The sequence below is a fragment of the Lagenorhynchus albirostris genome, chromosome 4 (genome assembly GCF_949774975.1).
Source record: "Lagenorhynchus albirostris chromosome 4, mLagAlb1.1, whole genome shotgun sequence".
NCBI lineage: Eukaryota > Metazoa > Chordata > Mammalia > Artiodactyla > Delphinidae > Lagenorhynchus > Lagenorhynchus albirostris.
Genome location: NC_083098.1, coordinates 50583802 through 50605473, shown reverse-complemented (window position 1 = coordinate 50605473; position 21672 = coordinate 50583802). Strand labels below are relative to the sequence as shown.

Here is a 21672-nt window from a genome sequence, read left to right as displayed (position 1 = left end):
GACTTAAAAAGAGATTGTTTCCTAACTTGTTTTTGTAACTAATCAAGGAAAGCTTTAAAATTAATGAATTTTTTAAGCCCTGTCTTTGGGCAAGTCCTGGAGGGAGTCTAGTAATTGATATGTAATTATAATAAGATGTCACTATAAGATTCATGGAAAACAAATGGAAGTTGTGGTTGACTTCTGGTACGACCATGACAGAGGACATAAAGGCACAATAATGATGGTAATTTAGCTACCATTTATAAAGCATCTACAAGAGACCAGGTGTTTTATACATATTATCATCATTATAAACCTTAATATGTATTGTAATCATTAACACAACCTACTGGGCATAATTATCTCCATTTTATAAGTGAGAGCAACTGAAGCTCCAGAAGGTAAATAACCTTTCTTGCTCTAGGTCACATAGCGATAAGTTAGTAGAACAAAGATTGAACTGAAGTTTGGATGGTTCCACGACCTGTGCTATTGCTAATGCACCATGATGCTTCAGTGTTTGCAAATTGGAATGTTTACTATTGTTTACTTTTTTAGTTCCTATGAATGCTCTGTACTCCAGGGCAGCAGTCCCCTCATGTGTGTATCAGTTACACACCTTAATTAAAATGTTAAGTTGCTATGTCCAGCACCTCGAGAGAAGAAATTAGGGAAAAATATGTAATGTGTGTGTGTATGTAATTATAAAGGACCACTTTTATTCTGTTCTTTATTTCTCCTTTTCTCTCTGTATCTATTCCTTTATGTATACTTTTCATAAACACACACACACACACATATATGTGATCCAAAAATGAGTGTTAGAGAGGTAATACGATTTATTATCATCACTTATAGCACCTACTATTGAGCACCTACTAGGGGCCAGGCTCTTTACATTAATTGTTTATAATCCTCACAATACCTTTGTGAGTTACGACATTACCTGTATTTTATAGATGAAACGGAGGCTTATAACGGTTAGCTGACTTTCCAAAGGCCATATGACCAGTATATAGTAAAACCAGAATTTGGACTCAGGGCCTTCTAACTCCAAAATCTGCATATTTCCATTCTTTGGGGAAGCAGAATAGCATGTCCTGTAGAAGGATTTACAGATACTTAGTTCTCATGTCAGACTGGTTGCAAACGCAGTGCCCCACTACTTTAAAAACAGGCTGTGGAACCTTCTCAGCTTCCCATCTATAAAATGGTGATGATAAGAGTATTCCCTCAAAGATGCTATAAGAGCCAGATTAATAAATTGGCAAAACTTCGCAGAGTGGCTGGCACATACTTGTCTCTCAATCAATGTTAGGTACTGTTTTTATTCTATGGTGTTCTTATCATTCTACTGGGCCATTTGTCACCAAAACTCAGGTTGGTGGAGAGAAGAAATTGAAAGCCACTGCTTCTGACCACCTACTGGGTCCTCTGTGTGTTTGGCCACACTAGCTCAGTTCCCCTGAGCCTTTCCTAAGACCTACAGTCAGCAGGACTTTATTTCCTTCTTTTCATTTGGCCATAATTAGATCATGAAAGAAGGTGCTGTAAGAGTGACATGCAGCCCCTGGGCACCCATGAGACGCCCTGTCACAAGGCCCTAAGAACATCCTGTCAGAGGAAGGAAGGTCTTTTCAGCTTCATTAGCATGAAGACAAGCTTTCTTCTTCCTTGTGGTATGGGTTTGTTTTCTGGGGGAAACAGCAGGAAAAACGGGGCATGAGAGCATTTAAACGGAAGTTAGAACTCAAGAATAACCACCCTTCAAGATAAAAGCCAGATTTTCCATTATTCGCATTTATTGTTGGAATCATTATGTCTTTAAATCTTCTCACCTTCATCAGTTTCCCCATTGATTTCTCACTTCAGCCTGCAAAACACAGCTCTTTAAAAGGGCTCTGTAAATCTTTGAGACCAGCCACAGCTTATCCACACTGTATCTAAGCAATTAGTGTTGAGATTTGCTGGCTTCCAGTTACCAGCTCTTAGAGGGAGAGAACAGATTTCAAAATCTAATGTCAGAAGCTTCTCTTCTGAAGATGTGATAGAATGGATCAGTTAGTATTTGTCTTTCATGTTAGATTCCTTTTTGTTTTCGTTTTTTATTAAATTGAGTCATACCTTAAAAGACACAATGTGCTCATTGCAATGAGTTTTGACAAGTTTTTACCTCATGTAACCACCACACAAAACAAGATATAGAACATTTCCATCATCCCAGAAAGTGCTATGAAATGCTCTATTTCCTGTTTTATGCCCCAGCTTTTTGAGCCTTGGGAGATCTTTCTTTGCCGAACTGCTCTGCCCCCCTCCCCCGCCACCTTCAGAGGGCAGATGCCTTAGCCCTTTCAGAAGTAGCTGAATGCCACGGAGGGGTTTCTCTCTGCTCTCCTGCCCTGCTTCCCATCTTAGGAAAGTGGCTTTCTTGCATTTGATAGAGACTCTGTGTCTAAGAGGGGTTTCTCTCAGCTCTTCTGTTGAATCTCCAGGCTTTTCTGAACTATCTGTGCATTTGACAAAGACCATTAGAAAGTTTGCTGGGTGGACAGACGCAGGCTTTGTCGACACCTGAGACTCCACAGAATTCCAACGTGTCACCCCAGACTATAGGCAACCATTAAAAATTCATTAAAGGTTTGGCTTATTTCTCCATCCCTCCATCTACAGTGCATTTATCTTCCACCTGCTACTCTGCCAGGGATGAGGCGGCCATGGATCTCTTCTCTCCTATGAAGGTCTTGTAACTTTGGAATTTAGTTTATTTAGGTTTCTTTGCATCCTCATCTCACTGGTGGAATTTTTTAACTATGATTTTATAGCTTATCCTGCTTGCTTTTATTGTTAGGTTGGGACAACTAACAGTCTCCTGTAACTTTCTATATCTTAATCATAAGTAAGCAACCAATTCGTTTTGGTATTTCACAACAGTATATATAACTACAGTCACAGCTCACATACATCCTGTAGACCATAAAGTAAGATTGCAGATCACTGCAAGTCTGGCTTACCCACTGCAGGGAAAAAGTCCTAAATGAGTACATTAACCACTTAACCTTGAGACTTTTATTTGTAGCGTTACCCTCATTTATATATATGTTTGTATATAAATATACGTGTGTGTGTGTTTAAAGGCTTATATTTTACCAGTTGATACTCAAAGAGAGCAATGTAGACTCTTTAATTTTTATTTTTGAATTTTTTTTGCTTATTGTATTACCCAATGAAGCATATCATGATAGTCTACATGGAGATGCTGTTAATCATGGGCCTAAGGCCTGTTACAGTCTCAGAAACACCGCTTGGCAGTCAGACATGGAAGTAAAAGTGCTGTGATTTGATGTACCTTCAGGGTGATTGTAGGAGCTAACATTCATTTTCATGGGAAATGGAATGTCATATTAATCTTCTTGTGCATAGCATCCTTGTGATTTTCTCTCATTAAGAAAGTGAAGTGCAAAAACTATTCTGTCCTTAAATCTCCTTAAAGAGTACATGTTCCTACTTTTAAAAATATTATGGAAAATTTAAAACATGCCCTAAAATAGAATAGTACAATAAATCCTCATATGTACACATCACCTAGCTTCAATGACTGTCAAAATTTTTCCCACTGCCTCTCATATATCCCCCACTTCTGTCTTTGCGGAGACTACTATGGTGTTTTAAATTTTAAAAGTAATCCTTCAGTATATATTTTACTTTTAAGATTTATAAACATATTCACTCAATACAAATAGGGTCATCCTCTAGAAAATGAGATCCATAAAAATAGGTGGAAATTTCTTTTCATGAGATTGACCTCAGTTAAGACCATCAGCAACTTAGTCCCATTTCCTTTGCACCTTTTTTCTCACTACCCATTTACACAGACACTCTGCTCTGGTCCACTCACTGTGAGTTCCTCCTCATGGTGAGCATTCAATAAGTGGTGCCTAAAGGACTTACTGGATGAGTGAATGAAGCATCATATGTCCCCGAATCCGCATCTTTGCTCATGGTGTCTCTCCATCTAATGCTTTACCTCTTTGTTTCTGCCAATGCAGAAAGAAATATACACCCGAAGTTTGTCACTTTTATTCCCCTCTTCATTGGCTTTTGTTACTCTCTCTCTCATTCCTTTCTAGTTTTGTTGTCCTGCCACACTTCTTCCTACTGCCTTTTGAGTATGAGAGTTCTACAAAGACCAGTTCTTTTTTCAAGGTGCAGTTTAACTTGTTTTCCCTGTGCTCAGTGAAATTAATCAGTCCCTCTTCTGATCTAATCATCTCTGTACCATTCATTTAGACACTTGCTTTTGATGCCTTGAATTATTAGTTAATATTTAAGTGGGCATATTTATTTCTCCAATAAAACTTTGAAAAGTTGTTGTTTTTATTCTTCTTTATTGTTCCCTTAAGGCTTATCTTAGTTAGCCATGTAATTGGGGCCCAGTGCATTTTCTGTTTACTTTTGGCCACATTTTTCTACTTTCTCTTTTGTTACTCAAAATAGCCTATAGCTAACTGAAATAGCATCACCAGAGTTAGAAAAAAAAATAGGGTCCCAGTTACATTTAAATTTCAGATAAATAATGAACAATTTTTTTAGTGTAAGTATGTCCTACATATTACATAGAACATACTTATACTAAAAATATTATTCACTGTTTATTTGAAACTCATATGTAACTGGGAATACTGGATTTTACCTGATGATCTAAATTGAACATTTTTTTTACTTTAGTTTTGTTCTCCAGATAGAAAGAGTAGATACACTGATATCTTCCTTAAATATGTCAAATATTTGTGTCTTGATGAGTGATTTCATTCATTCAATTAACAAACATTTCTTTTGGAGCCTGCTGTATCCTAAATTGAATTCTTCCCCTGTCTTTGCTCTTCTTTCTTATTTTTTGGTGACACACAGTCCCTTTGGTCTGCAGGCGTTACACTTTTGTCATTTCTGGCTTTTACCCATCCTGTCAAAAGAGGCCAAATCCTTGTCAATCTCCCTTTCTCTCTCTGCATCTTAATCTTTCACCTTCCTTCCTCCATTCTTGTTTTTCCCAGCACCCCCTTTTTCCTTCCATACCCATAACTGGGTTCTTTCTCATCCACCACAAGCATCTCAAAAGTCTTCGCCAGCCCTAAAGAACTTGCCTTGATCCTGTAATGCTCACATGCTCTAGCCTTTCCTTTTGTTACTGTATTTCTTAAAAATTGTCTGGAATTGCCATTTCAGTTTTTCATCCTCACATATTTCTCAACTCATTTCCCTTATTTGAACTCCCCTCAAGAAATTACCAAAAATATTCTAGTCACAAAAAAAGCAATGAAAATAAATCAATGGATTTTGTTCAGTCTTCATCCCTCGTTATCATTTCTGCAGCATTAGACCCTTATCAACCCTCCCCCACATACTACTATTTTCTCGTCCTTTGATTTTCAACACTGTGATTGTACTTTTCCTTTTACCCATCACTCTCAAAGTCTTTTGTGGTGTTTTTACTTCTATTGCAGGTACCCTAGATGTTTTACACTCATTTCTTCTAGCACACTTTCCCTTTGTAGTTTTATTAAATTTTATTACTCCAGTGATCAGCTCTTTGCAGCTGACTCCTTAGTCTATGTCCCCAAACTTGACATCTCTCCTAGATGCAGGTCACCAGACCCATTGGACATCTCTCTGAGCATTTGCACCTTATAACACTGATGGTCTCATTGAAGGGAGCTACACTGTGCTTGCAATAGGAGGTTAGAAACATCATGAGAATTAGAGATGATGTGCTATGACAGTTCTGACAGGCAAAGAGGACTTCTGAGATTATATTCCCAACTGTTTTGTTATTAAAGTTCTGATTTAATCACTTAAATCCTGTGCATAGACTTTTGAGATAAAGATCAAAGCCATAGAGAAATGAGAATCACCTATAAGGAGTAAAGGACAGAGCGGCGAGATAAAAGTCTCCTGCATTAAGCTCAGAGGAGACAATGGTCGCTTGAACAAGAGTGTTAGCCATAGTTATGGGTGAGATGTGATGTATTTTAATATAAAGTCTTCACCACAATGTGACTTGCGAGAAAGAAAAGAATTAACAATGACTTCAAGTTTTCTGTTCTTAGAATCGAGGAGGATAAAGTTGCCATTAACAGAAATGGGCAAGACCCTAGGGGGAGCAGGTTTGAGGAAGATTAGGAGTTAGTTTTTGAACATGGTTAAGTTTAACATGCCTCTGAGGATGTAAGTACGGATGTAGAATAGTTTACTAAGAAGTAGGTACAAAATGATTAATCTTTCTCTGAATTGGAGAACATTTGCTGAGAGATTAAGAAATCACTGTTAATCCTGAAAGCAGGAAGTTGCTCTTAGAGTGAATGAAAATTGGAGTGTGGTTGAAATACACAGAGAATGTCGTATTAGGAGGACAGAATTATCTCAGTTATAACAACACGAAGGCAGTACTTCTGAAGCTTCTTTGCATCACTGCCTCCTTTGAGGTTCTAATGAAATCTTTGGTCGCTCTTCCCAGATAAATGTACATACACACAATGTTTTACATATTTCAGCAGATTGAGGGATTTCTTTCTTCTTCATGTCACTTGACATCTACGCTGGATGTGTCCAACACAGTATTGCCTTCTTTCAGGAACCAGTGTTATTTGGTTGCACATTTTCCACCATGACTTACTGAACTGTAAACAGAGTGGTTTTCACGTGAAGGATACTATTCACTTTAGAGCATTTTCCAAAGTTAGGAGCACAGTGATCTTCATGGTACTCTTTTGCAGCTATTTAAGTAAAAAGTCCTATTTGTAGTTGCACAGGAAAGTGAAGTTACTTTTTTCTGTGTTCCAACTGAGTGGTGATAGAGTTGAGATTGAAACCCATGAGGGTATTTTCCCAGTCGGCTGCTTTGATACATGTTCAGTATTTCCATGAACTAAAGAAGAATCATTTATATCTTTTTGCTTATTCTATGACTGAATTACAAATGATCAAAACCAGAATTATTTACAGTGAATCAACCAGCATCACAAACACTATTCATGAAATAATAAGTATAAAAGGCTGCCAAACAAAAATGTGTAATGTACTATTCTGATGAAATCATGAGATTTTTATTTAGTACAATAATGTAAAGTAACATAGGAGTCCTAGACAAGAGAGTAAACCACAGTAGGCACACTTTTGCTATGAAGAACCAGATAGTAAATATTTTAGGATTTGTGTGTCAGTCTCTGCTGAAATTACTCAGTGCTGCAGCTGTAGCAAAAAGCAGCCATGAACAGTGTGTAAATGAATGAGCATGGCTGTGTTTCAATAAAACTTTATTTACAGAAACAGGTAGTGGGTTGTATTTGGCCAGTGAAATGTTGTTTACTGAGTCCTAGATTAAACTACTCATGGTAATTTTAGATAACTTCTTAATAAGAGATGGGTAGATAGATAAACAGATAGGTAGATAGATAGTTCTGCTCAGCACCGGCCTCCCTCCAGGGTTCACCTACTTTGCTTTAAAGCTGCTGACCTAAGGCTGCCTACATAGAAAACTTCTTGTGTCCACGAACATGGAGTAGATTTAAGTTTATTGAATGCAGAAGCTACACTTAGAACTTCTCTGTATCAGCACCCAGCCCAGAATGGAGCTCAAAATTATTAGTTGAATAATCGCCCCAATCAGTGGAATAAGTTGACGTATCTGGACCTTTCTCCATTCTCATCCTTACGTTGACCTATCTGGACCTTTCTCCATTCTCATCCTTACTTCACGTCACATGCCCCTAACCTGTCGTTAGAGAACTCGGTGTGAAGAGAGCACAGCCTGGAGCAAAGAGTGCTGTCCGTGAAGATGATGACAAATTTTAAAATTGAAGTACAGTTAATTTACAGTGTTGTGTTAGTTTCAGGTGTTCAGCAAAGTGATTCAGTTATACATATGCATACAAATCTATTCTTTTTCAGATTCTTTTCCATTATAGGCTATTACAAGATACTGAATATAGTTCCCTGTGCTATACAGTAGGTCCTTGTTGTTTATGTATTTTAAATATAGTAGGGTGTATGTGTTAATCTCACACTCCTTTCAGACTGAGCTAGGATTCCAGAGAGATGAGTCAGGAGCTGCTTTGCGGTAGGCAGGGATGTTGAGAGACAGAGAGACTCAAGGCCTCCTAACCGTGTAAAGGCAGAATAGCTCAGTTTTGTCCATTTTAATTATTGGGGTCCTGGGTAAATTTTAAATGAAAAAGATGTTTCACTGATGATAAAAATTTAAAAACCATTAGCTTCTAGCAAGTGGCACCTTGTGTCAGCACAGTTTTTGTTGTTTTTAATGTTTCCTTTACTTAGGTAAGGCAAAATTGACCTCTGAAGCAAAAGATGTTATTTCTACGCAGAAGTATCTGTTTCATAGATAACAAAATGAGATATGTGATAGTAAAAATTATATAAATTGATATATGTGATGATTAAATCATAAGCTAATTATCTAACACTCTACTTTTCATCTTTACTTATATACATCATTAATAATGAGTCATGCTTGGTCTTAATGTTTAGTTTACGATATGGATTTTGCCTGAAGTTTTACAGAATTAAGATTCATTGATACCAGCTTATGCAGAATAGTAACACTGAAATAACACAAATAATATAGATGTCTTTTCAGTGATATTTAAGTAGAATTATTTTTAGCTAGTTTGTTTTATGGGAGTGGGAAACTGTGTGTTAAGATACAGATACTGATATAAATACATGCTGCCTAAAGTTTTTATACTGAAGCCCTTAGTGAAAGATGGTGTTGGAGGCTAAAATTTCTGTACAATGACACAAAGAATCATTTGAGGCATACAAAATTGTGTTACTGGCATTTTAAGTTGATGTAAACAAGAAACCATGTCTGTCCTGCACGTCTGTATAGTTTTCACCTCAACCTGAATCTCTGTAAGAAAATCAATAAAACTGCCTGTTGGGGTTGTTTTAATGCAGCTTACCTCTTCTGGGAGCTGCAGCTATAAAGAAGGATTCTGCTGATATTAAAGTGCTGAAATTAAAGTGAAATTATGGTAAATTTTTGCTGGTTTTAAACCAAAGAAATCTGTTACCTGTTATGACCTCTAAACTTTAAAGGTATTATGCAAAAAATATTCATAAGCAGAAATCTGAAAAACAAAATGAGATGTGATTAATCACCTCTCAGAAACAGACTTTAACAAAAGAGTAATTGTGCAATTCAGCTGTTTACAAGTTGAAACTAATATTTCAGGGAAAGATCTAGAGTTTTGGGGGGGTTTTTTCCTGACTTATGTAAGAACTTTACCTTTTGAGCTCTATAAAAATATGAACTCTTTCTGGTCAGAGATTCTTCTTTTATGTGTGTGACCTTCTTTTATGACTAGATGACTTATATTAAGAGAATTCATGAATAGTAAAGGATATAAATAGTAAAGGATATGCATTTGGTGAGAGGGACAACTCTTGCCTCCAACAGAGAGGAAAAGTTTTTCTTTCTATATTTCTTTGAAAGGTATTCTCAAATTACTCTTCTGTTAGCACATGACATACCCATTAGCCCTGCACCTAAGAGAAAATCCAACATCACGGCACCAGCAGATTCAGTGTCTGGTGAAAGTCTACTTCCTGGTTCTAGACAGTCTTCTCATTGTGTCCTCATGTGACAGAAGGAATAAGGAGCACTCTGGGGTCTCTTTTGCAAGGGCACTAATCCCATTCATGAAGAGTCCACCCTCTTGACCTAATCACCTCTCAAAGGCCCTGCCTCCGAATACCATCACATAGGGGATAAAGTTTCAGCATATGAATTTTAGGGGAGCCCAAATATTCAGACAGTAGCACCCCATTAGCGTTGGTGAGTAACTGGCTGCAAGAGGGCATAACTTTCCAGGTGAGGCTGCTCTTAAGCAGCAAAAGGCAGTTTTCTAGAGAAGGAGACAGCTGTGAGCTGATAGCAGCTAAAACTCAGCAGCTGGAGGATGGGTGCCCAGGCCTTATCCACTACGCTAGCAAAAGGATTCTCTTGCATATTGGAAACAGAAACAGGAGTGAGCTCCTGTCAAGAAATACAGCACTGACAACATGACAGCAGTTCACGAGCCAGAAGAAAATTTGAAAATTGACCTGTGAGCTTGAGGCCATGTAACACAGGGCTAGAGATCCCATACCCAACTCCACAGCCCATCACAGCACTCTCCAATAATGGATTCTCTTGACACTGACCTGGAGTCAGCAAGAAAAGCTGTATTTTATTAGGTTATGCAATTGAAAAAAGCAGAGATCTCCAACATTTTTATAGTTTAGTTCCTGAAGTCACCAATCTCTATAGTTATTTAGAAAAGAAATAGCTCATTTGTGAAAGCTCTGGGTAAATTAGTTAGCCAAATATAACCTTGAGAGCATTAACTCTATGGCCATCAGCTTGAAGCACAAGAATCTGTGCACTACAGAAATCAGTACTTTTTTTTTTGGATGCTTAGTGCAGCCTGTGGGATCCTAGTTCCCCAACCAGGGGTTGAACCCGTGCCCTCTGCACTGGGAGCGTGGAGTCTCAACCACTGGACCTCCAGGGAAGCCCCATCAGAAGTCATCACTTTTTGAACAACCAAAGTGTTTCAGAGAGTCTCACGTTTGGAGACTTAAGATATTATTGTGTCTTGGTTTACTCTCAGGAAGGTTCACAGGAAAGAAAGACTTTGTGGTTTGTTTCTGTTGAACAGATGGTTGATTGTAGGGTTGTAGCACAAACCAGGTAACGGATTGCATCATTCTCATTGTATTTTCAATAATTGATAGCCTCCTGGCCCCCCTTACCTCTTATTCCATTAACACTTCCTCAGGTGTCACCTTCCAATGGTTTACCCTCAGGCTGTTTTACAGAGACTCTTAGCATAATTCCATATATAGCCCATCAAGTATCAAAAGCTGCTTTTGTTGTGGCACAGTGTTCCCTAGAAAAATTTTCCTGTTTTTCTTCTTCAGCACCATAATGCTACCTTTGACTGGGCATTTCTGACGACGAAGGAGTGTTTGAAATATGGAGGAAAGCTCATGGGCAACAACTGTGGTTTTGTTCCTGATATCACTCTCATGTCTTTCATCCTTTTCTTGGGCACCTACACCTCTTCTATGGCTCTGAAAAAATTCAAAACTAGTCGTTATTTTCCAACCACGGTAAGTACCTGAGCTTTAAGTAATTTTCATTGAATTCCCACTGTATTAACAATAATACAGCTTTACAAAATGAAAAAGGCACCTGTAATTCAACCTTTCCAATATAAATTTGTGCATTTAAAAAATTGCTTTCCAGTCTGTGTCTATGTGCATACATATTCTTAATATAATTGTAGTCTAGCTTTGAAAAACCATCCAAGGATTTTGCTCGCATAATTCTACCCTAAATTCTGACTGTTGTAATTCCAAATGTACTGAAAGAAAAAAGTGGGGTGTATTCTATACAAAAATGCACAAGTTAAGAAAAGACCTTCTAAATCCATAGTGTGTTTAAGTACCTAAGCCAAAACTCTTTTCATATTAATCAGGAATTTTGACATAGAACTCTTTGTTCATCAGCTGCACATGAAAGTAATTGAGTAGTTGAATCATGGACTGTAGGAGTAAACTTGAGCCGTGTTACACTAGTACTGGTGTAAGATATGAGTGTCATCTGAGCCAACCTTTCCTTCCCGTAGTGACAAACGCCCTACTGTGGAAACACAGATAATTGAGCTGAGTTGTGCAGACATCCTGTCTCCCATTAATATGCTTAGGTGAGCTCAAAGTCAAAAATGTGGTTCCTTGAGAGACTACAAGACCAACATTTAGTTAATGGCATTTTGTGTTTTTACCTGCAGAACAAAACTAATCCTTTGCTTTACAGTTCAGTTCTCACTGTTTAGGGTGTCAATACTTCTTAGTATGTTGATTATACCTCATTTTTATCAATGAGCTGCTCTCCACAGCTGAAATCTCATGAATCTCTCCTCCTGTGTTCTTGTAGAAGGAGCAGGAGAACTTTGGAAGACATGAGTTGCAGTCGATAAAGTTCCTTTTCTTAATTCCTGGGAAATGAAACTGACAATTAATACGTTCACTTTCAGCTAGGAAATTTTTTGACTCTCTGATATTTCTTTTAAAATGGAAAATGAAGGGAAGGTTTGATGATTGTCTCAATCTGTTTGGGTGGCTATAACAGAATACCAGACTGGAAGGCTTATAAACAACAGAAATTTGTTTCTCACAGCTCTGGAGACCAGGAGGTCCAAGATCAGTGCCAGCATGGTTGGGTGAGAGCCCTCTTGCTGGTTCCTAGCCAGCACCTTTTCACTGTGCCCTCAGGAGGTAGAAGGGCTGGGGAGCTCTGCAGAGTGTCCTTTATAGGAACGCTAATGCCATTCCTGAAGGCTCCATCCTCATGTTCTTCCTAAGGCCCCACCTCCTAATATCATCTTCTTGTGGGTTAGAATTTCAACATACGGATTTTGGAGGGTCGCAACATTCAGACCACAGCTGTAATGAAATGTCCCGAGCTAGCTGGCCCAAAGAATGAAACATTTCCTCAAAGTGAAATGTAGGAAGAAGCGTTCAACTTTGTCTGCCTTAAATGGACATCACAAACTGGTGGTCCACAGGCAGAATTCAGCCCCCAGACATTCTTTGTTTACTTCATAGTTTGTAAACACACACATGCACACACATACACACTTGGAGGCTTAGGTGGAACCTGTCCTTTGCAGGTAGTTACTGTCCTCACGACTCTCTGTTGTCTAAGACTTGGCTGCTTCACACATTCAGATTAAGTGCCTATCCCTGAAGACATTTGAGCTTGTGACACCAGTTCACGCACTGGGAAATGTGCTTACTTGATCCACCTCTTCAGTGGTATATTACGTGTAGAACAGATTCCTGGGTAGAGGTCTTTGAGGGTGATTTCTTCTTCTCTATTGAGGTTTTTCCTTCTTAATTATTAATTCATGGGGCATCATTTTTTGTTTTTTTTTTTTTTGGCTCACACTCTGGGAATTATCACCCTTTTTATATCTTTCATTTGCCAAAGTCTGATATTATTTAGGCATAGTAGTAGGTAGAAAAGTAGAAAATTTGTGAAGCACTTGTAAATCATAGTTGGCAAAATAATTTCAACCTTAAGATGAATAGTGATGAATTTTTTTTTTCCCCCGGTACGCGGGCCTCTCACTGCTGTGGCCTCTCCCGTTGCGGAGCACAGGCTCCGGACGCGCAGGCTCAGCAGCCATGGCTCACAGGCCCAGCTGCTCCGCGGCATGTGGGATCTTCCCGGACCGGGGCACGAACCCGTGTCCCCTGCATCGGCAGGCGGACTCTCAACCACTGCACCACCAGGGAAGCCCAATAGTGATGAATTTTAATAGACATCACCTTTTTTTCCCAGCAGTAATTCCCAAATTGATAATAGCTCTTTAGACTAAAAGAAATTGCCCCTTCTAAGAGCCCAAGCAGGTAATTTCTGAGACATTGATAAATGCAATTAAGAAATGTTGAAAAATGTTGAATATGTGAAAATAGAATAATGATAGCATTCTAATTACAATTCCTATTGAGAAGGTTCTCGCATTGTTTACAATTGTTTACACCAAATTATAAAATAAACAGGCAGGAGAAAATATATGTGATTTCTAAGGAGTGATGTTTAAGTGTGTAGGCTTTCACTTTGTCATCTCCCCTACTTACTTCACGTTTATAGCTAAATAATAATACATACATAAATTCATAACATACATACATGAATAATAAGAGCATTTTTTTCCCTCTCATTTGCCAAAACATTTTTTCATTTAAACTGTCATTTAAAAGGATGGTCTCTATAGGTAGGAGCACATAGGTTTATAGATTCTTATACTTGTATACTATATTCTACAATTAAAACATATGCTTAAACATGGTAAGTTAGATAGTCCTTGACTACTGTGACAGTAATCAAGCCTAACTGTTACTGCTTCCTCGCTCACACCAACAATTCACGTGAAACCTCTAAAATTGTAAAATGCTAATACTGGATGGCAGTGTCCTTGCCGTACAAAATGTCCGATTCTCCTTTAACTTACACAGTCATTGCTATCTTGCGCTCTCATTTCCAAACTTTTGCATGAGTTGTTAGTCGATGAAGACTGTAAACTGCTGGGAAACTGTTATACTTTTATTTTACTCCTCACATCAATTAGCACCAGGTTGGATGCAGGCTAGTACTCAATATTTGTTGACTAGTGGAAACCAGTCAAGTAGAGATAAATGCTGCAATTTATGGAAAGAGCACAGATGTAGGAACCCAGAAGCAGTAGGTGCTAGTGCCAGCACTGCCATTAACTGTGCGCCCTTTGATAGCTAAATGTGGACTTTAGTCCACACGCGTAAAGGGAGAAACTTAAAGAAATTAATAGATGACAGTTAACATCCTTTAAACTCTAGTATTCTGTAATTTTAAAGAGAGTTTTCTGATTCCATCTCCTAAAATAAGTTCTTTGTATTCAACTTGTGCTTATAGCAATGATCAGGACTTACAGGTTCCCAAAAGTTCATTATCTTCTCCATCTTTATGCCAGGTCTGCTTTTGCAGCTGCTGCCAACCTCTCTCTGTGGATGATCCACAATCGCTGTGTAGCAAATTCAAAACGTGGGGTTGTCTTTCCACAGTGGAACGTCCTTATCTTCTGGTACTCCTTACCTCAGCTAATAATATCACCTCTCTTCACAGCCACCCAAGATCAAAATCTTAAAATCATACTTGGTGTATCAGTCAGAGTCCCAGCAGGAAGCAAATTATACACTCAAATTAGGATAGTCTGAGGGGTTTAATGAAAGCATCATTTGCAAAGGTGAGATCAGGTTTAGGGAAACGGCAAGGGAGAGTGTAGTGTCTGGTAGCAGTGGGACTGTTACTATCCCTCACTCAAAGAATGTGGAAAAGCAGTGGTTGCTGGAACCTGGGGAAGACAAAATGGTAGAGAGAGCTTTCGTGAAAGGCCCCATGACTTTGGATTGAGGGGTTTAGCCAGTCTGAGGCAACCTCAAAGGGATATAGCTTTGGGAATCAATGCTCTGATCTCTCTCTTCCCCCCATGGCCTACCCAGGCTGAAGGCTTCTGGAATCTGGAGAGCACGTGAGCCTTTTGTAGCCCACACAGGTCAGCCTCCCAAGGCAGACAGCCTGGTGGAAAAGAGTAGAAATGGATCTGGTATGATAAAAGATGATATCCATCGTATTTACCTTTCCAAGTTTTTCTTTATCAAGTTAAACTCGTCAGCCCCCTCGATTATCCTGCTATAATCGCCCTCCTTTATATGTACACTTATGCTCCCCTAGTTCAGTCTCTCATTGCCTTTGCCTGGACCAGGGTTGGTTATCCACTCTTCCCCTCCCTCATGAAGCCACTGGCAGTCCATAAGTGTGAACACTTAAGATGAACAGTTTGCCTTTGCTAGCCTGTCCATCAGGAATTTGATTTGTCTGTCAGGCACTTCCAGAGAGCCCTAATGCTCAGTGGAACAGGGTGGAGTACAGTACCCCACCGACTGCCCCCTTTGTGCTCCCCACCCCTTTTAGAGGGGTGCATTAGTCTGTTATCCCATACATTTACTCTTCTGTTACATCGGCCTCAAGTCTTTTGCCAGTGTTTTGGCATCAAAACTTCCTGAAGGAGCATCACAGCATAATCTGTGGTCTTCTGTGGCAGATGGCCTGGGGTATTACCAGGAAATGTTCTTCCAGAGTCCCCTACCGACAAGTGGTGGTGCTCACAGAGCAGAGATGCCATCACTGCAATATGTAGTGGCAAAATGAAAGCAGTCAGCTTGAAGATGGAGCAGGATTGTGATTAGTAGAACTCATAAAGCCACAGAGCCTCTGAATTAGGCAGAATTATTGATACTTTAATATAGTCAGATGCAGTGTGGCTGGTTGATGTATGTAATTGGCATGAAAATGTTTTTCTTAAGGATCTACTTAATTTCCTCTTTTTCCTCCCCTTGGAAAAAGTAAGAGTTCTAACACGCCCATGAATTGATGTAATGGTAAGATTCTTTAATATCCTCCTGGTTGTTATTGTCATTTAAATAGAGAAGATCAGAAAGTGCCAGGTACCGTTAATAACTTTGGCAACTTCTGTGGTTTATTTAGATGACATTTGAGCAGAATGTTCTTTGATATCCTTCTTAAAAAAATAACAGTATTCTAAATTCTATAGTTAATTAGTATATTCATTCAATATTGAAAAAAATTATTTTGAGTCTGATGTGTGCTTGATACAACACTGGATGGTAAGGCTACAAAAACAAGTAATTCATGGGCCTGGAATATAGTAGGAACTTAATATGTATTTGTTGAATAAGTTAGATTTTTTGAGTTTTTAAATGGGATGATTCATTTTGATCCTTCTGCCCTATTCATGCTTACTGTCTACTGTAGGATCACACTTTGGTGACTTCATGTGACCTAAGTAAATTGATGGTGGTCTTTGAGGAGCTGGCTTTATGGGTGAGAAAAAAGTGTAGGGCTTCAGGAATTTCAGTGAAAACACAATGAGCATTTTAGTTAGGTGACACGTTAGTTTTTATCCATATAAAACACAGTTTAGGATTCTACAGTTAGCTGTATTTTTGGAACCATGATTCTTAGTTGGCCTTTTGGCCTGTGACAATTCTATTAATGTTGGATGTGTTTAGTTTAGTTTATAAACAACTCTTTACAAGAATCAGGTAGCAGCCCTACTCTGTTTTCTTTTTCTCTCAGAAATTTTTTTGGTGAATGGTAAAAACTTCCAAATTGAAACAAATAATGTATCCAAATATGAGGAAGAAATAGTGGGCCTGTATTCTTTGTCCCATCCTAGTGTTAATAATACTGGGTGACATTTGGCTGGTTCTTGCAGAAACATCAGACCACATCCTGCCATTGAAGCTCATTTGGAAAATGACTTTGCTTGTCAGTGAAAGGGAATCAGATTTTCAAATTCTTGTGTTATTTTGTACCAAGGAAAATAATTTTTAAAGTCAAATTTGTTTTTAATTCAAAACTCACTTTCATATTTTTTTTCTTAAGAATGACAGAGGGTAATAGGTTCTGAACACAATCCAATCTGTTCAACATTCAACAAAGATTACAAATACTTAAGTTTTTGTGGATGTATAACAAAAAATACAGTCAACCTGAATTGAGCCCAAAGAAAAAAAAGGTTGGGAGCATTGTTTGGCCAAAGTGTTTTTGAGGGTTTTGTTTGTTTGCAAAGTCCCTTTTGCCGTGTGATGTGAGAGGTTTTAATGTCAGCATAGAGGTAGTCTGTGGAGAGAAGTCATTTTGACCGTGGTACTTGTTGGTCAGAAGCACCATACAAAAGTCATCAGCACTGAAATCTATCCATTAACACAAAATGATCTCCTGCTCCATTTCTAGACTGTCTCATTTATACATATGACTTACCAGTTCTTTTTAAATTTAAAATTTTGTACCTTAATGTAAATTATAAAACCACCTTCCTTTTAAAGCCCTTTATTGTAATGGTTTTGGGGGGATATATCCAAGAAGACCTTATTAGAGGATCAAGAAATTTTGACACTTGGGTCTTAATCATTGAATTTTAGTATTAGGACTTTGAATACCATCTAGTCCATCGTTGCCTCTTCATTTCTGACAAGCACTCATCTGTGGGCTGCTCGAATGCTTCCCGGAACAGGAACTTCACATCTCCGAAGGCATTCCTGATAGAAAACACAAACCTGCCTTTCCACAGCCTCGTCCTCGGGGTCTGCTGTTGCCCTCGAAGCTGCACAGAACAAGTTTAGTCTTTCTTTTCTATGACAGATTTCACACATTTGAAGGCAGTTTCTCCCTACAGCTTCTTTAGGCCTCCCGTCATTTTGTATGAGATGTGATTTCTGGACTCCTGTTCCACTGGCCATCCTTCTCTGAGCCAGCTCCAGATTTTCAGTTTCTACTTAGAATATAGTGGCCAGATTGGGACATAGTATTTCCCAGGTGATTTACTCATTTGCTTCTGGCACTCACGCATTTGGGTCTTTTGTTCTACTGCTCAGTTTGAGGCAGAATAGAGGAAGAGGCCCATGGCTGCTAAAGTCTCCTTAGCTTCCCTGCTGAACCACTTGATTAGGCCTACTCCCCTCTGTTCCCTTCTTGGAAAAACAATTTTTTTTTCTAGTAGACTTTCACTGGCTCTTAAGCCCCGCCTAGATAAATTGCCCAATCCAATTCCCTTCTTTGTTCCCTGAATTTCTCTGACTTTCGAGCTTATGGCATTAAAATCCTGGAGTCTAAATCAGACTTTCCTTTTATTGAATTCTAATTATAGTGGGTATTATTGATTCAAAATACGGTGTATTATGATTGCTGTACTGATATTAATGCTTATTTCTTTTATAGTGCTGTATAGCATTGGCTATGGGGGGAAGGGGATCAAATTTTTAAACTTTCATAGTATTTTGTGCCTTTTCATGACTGCCAAAGACACATATTTGTCTGACACACTTTTTTTTCATCTAGAATAAATGCGTTTTTACATTGTTGTTTAGCATTTTCCAAGCACGGCGATCATGCGAGGAATTGACATCCTGAATTAATATTTATTGAGAACCCCCCAGAGTGCCTGCTGCTGTAGTTGTCTCTTTATAACAGCTCCATCCATTGAGAACTGCTCTGCAGGCTCACAGCCTTTCCCCCCAGTTAATTTAGGAGCAGCTGCAGTCCTCGCAAAGTGAAAACCAAATATCCTCTGGGGCTTCAGAGGAACCCAATTCATTTTTTTCCCCTGTAAATTAACTAGCTTCTCACTGTTGGTGTCTCAATGATTATGACTCTCTTAATAACTAATATGGTACCATCCTTCATGAAGAGTATGTGTATAATAGATTTATTAGATGGTTATTTGAATTCCCCTTCCCATCCACTTAATTTCTTCTTTGCTTTGATAGTTTAAATATTTAAGCTGGTTGCTTTTTATTAGATTGAGATATTTTGTAACTCTGCAGAGGACAGAAATATTTTTCTCCTCTCCAATTTTATAATTAAAAAATGGTAAACAAAAATAAAAGAGCTCAAAACCATTCTGGTATATAAGAATCTTAGTTGAAACACACTTTCCTTTTCCCCATTCATGAATGGAGGTAGGAATTATTATATGTCATAGCACATCTGTGTACCACTCCAAAAAAAACAGCAAACTTTTTTATAGTTAGTCTTTGATATATATTAGTTAACTTGTGTTTCATTTAGATTGTGATAGTTTATATTCTTAGGATATTGAAGTGTGAGCCTAGAGAGACTTAGCATTTGATTGGATGGACCCATTAGTTATGACGTTTGTCCAAGCTAAAGTTGAGGCCTCTGAATCCACAGGATTGGGCATGAAATCTTGTGGGAACAGTTTTCTCATGAAAACTTTGGCACTTCTAATCATTACCAGTAATAGCTAGTAGGGAAGTAGGGACTATGGGTTTCTAATTTGATTTCTTTATTTATATATTGACACATAAAAGGGTACTGTTTTGGAGTTTTTGCAAGAGATCGAGTTTGATGAAAAGGAAAGATAAAATAAACTAAAAAATGAAAGGAAATTCATACATGTTTCTTTTGCTAAATGTGTTTGGAAAGGTAAGAAGGACCCAAATAGAGTGATTCTTACTTCCTTAAAGTCCGATGCCACGCTACTGTACCTGGGTCCTAGAGTATATCTAGTAAGCTTGTATACTCAACGCTTGACATTTTTCAGGCAGTTCAAATTAAAGTTTAATTTTAGTACAGGGTAAGACCTGAAGAGCCTGCTAAAATAGCACCCCTACCTGCCTTCGCTAATTAGAGGATTTAGAGTTGAATACAGAAGTGGCCTGGGAAAAATCAGTTTCCTTGACTATGAAGTTCAAACCAGATCCACTATCTTAGAAATGAATGTCTTACAATAAACACTCTTCAGGAGTGATTTCTGATGTACCTGAACCGTATTGTACAATTTAAGGGGAAGGAAGGGGAAATAGAAGTGAATATAACTGTACAGAACATATCACCCTAGCTGTGATTTTTAATAAGGTTAAGCAATATTATTAAGAGTATCTTTCTTTCCCCATAATTTTAAGAAATGTAATCCTGAATTATTAGCATTTGACTTTTTAGCTACTGTTATACCTATAGTATAATAGTGCCACACTTGACAAGAATGCCATTGCCAAGGGTTTCTACCAAATTTATATATAATATAAATATATTATATATAAATTTGTGAAACTAATAATTAAACTTAAACTGTTTATTTTACTTTATTTTTTCAATTTATTTATTTAATTTATTTATTTTTGGCTGCATTGGGTCTTCATTGCTGCGTGCGGGCTTTCTCTAGTTGCAGCGAGCGGGGGCTACTCTTCGTCTCTGTGCGTGGGCTTCTCATTGTGATTGCAGTGGCTTTTCTTGTTGCAGAGCATGGACTGTAGGCATGTGAGCTTCAGTAGTTGGGGCTTGCAGGCTCAGTAGTTGTGGCGCACGGGCTTAGTTGCTCCGCAGCATGTGGGATCTTCCCGGACCAGGGCTTGAACCCGTGTCCCCTGCGTTGGCAGGCAGGTTCTTAATCACTGCGCCACCAGGGAAGCCCAAACTATCTGTAGTTTCCCGTGGCTGCTGTATCAAATTACCACAAACACGATGGCTTAAAACACATTTACTGTCTTGAGATCTGGAGGACAGAAGTCTGAAATATATCTCAACGAGCTAAAATCAAGGTGTTGGCAGGGCTGTGTTCTTTCTGAAGCCTCTGGGGGAGACTATCTTTCCTTGCCTTTTCCAACTTCTAGAGGCTGCCCACATTCCTTGGTTCTTGGCCCTTTTCCTCCATCTTCAAAGCCAGCAGTGACCAGTCAAGTCTTTCTCACGCTGCATCACTCTGACACGGATTCTCCTGCCTCCCCTTTCACTTACAGGGATTCTTGTGATTACACTGGACCTACTGGAATAATCCTGGATGGTTTCCCTAATCGCGAGGTCGTCTGATTAGTAGCCTTAATTCTGTCGGCAACTCTGATTCTCCCTAGCCGTGTAACATTACATATTCACAGGTTCCAAGAATTAGGCATCTTTAGAGGGGAATTACTCTGCCTTCTACGTTATCTGACCTAAATTTTAACATGATTATTCTGGGTGATACCTTGGCAGTGTCCTCAAGTTGGTGAGTATAGAGACAGGAAGCAGGAACCATATGAGATAAAGTGGTGGTTTAGATAAGGGTGGGAATAGCAATGGAGGTGATGAGAAGAGACAGGATCCCAGGTATGTTTTGAATGTAATTTGCTGACCTGTTGGATGTAGGATGTGAGAGAAAGAGAAGAGTTGCATGGATAGTCCAAAGTTTTGGGCCTAAGCGATAGGAAAAAAATAATCTGCCGTTAATTAAAATGAAGAAAACTACTGAAAGAGCAGGTTTAGGGCTTCAGTGCTTGGTTTATGGAAGGCTGAGAATGACTCCTCTCCTAAGTAAAGAAGCAGCATTTCCCCGGTGCCTGGTAGTGATTCCAGTCAGGCAGATCTGTCCCCTAGAAGGGCCAGAGGTGCAGGCCCTAGGGGCATTTCTACCAAGAAATGGCCAGTTGGATTCATTTGCTACCCTCTACTTCCCTCCTCCTGTTTATGGGGGGGAAAAAAGGAGGAGCAGTGCCTTTTTAATAACCATT

The 21672-nt window shown here is 38.7% G+C and overlaps 1 protein-coding gene across 1 annotated transcript in view; it reads left to right on the top strand.

Moving 5' to 3' along the window:
- Window positions 1-21672, top strand: part of SLC4A4 (solute carrier family 4 member 4) — a 347265-nt gene that overhangs the window by 285374 nt on the left and 40219 nt on the right. The window contains exon 16 of the mRNA XM_060148054.1: window positions 10960-11151. Coding sequence (XP_060004037.1) covers window positions 10960-11151 — 192 coding nt within the window. The remainder of the gene's footprint in view (window positions 1-10959; window positions 11152-21672) is intronic.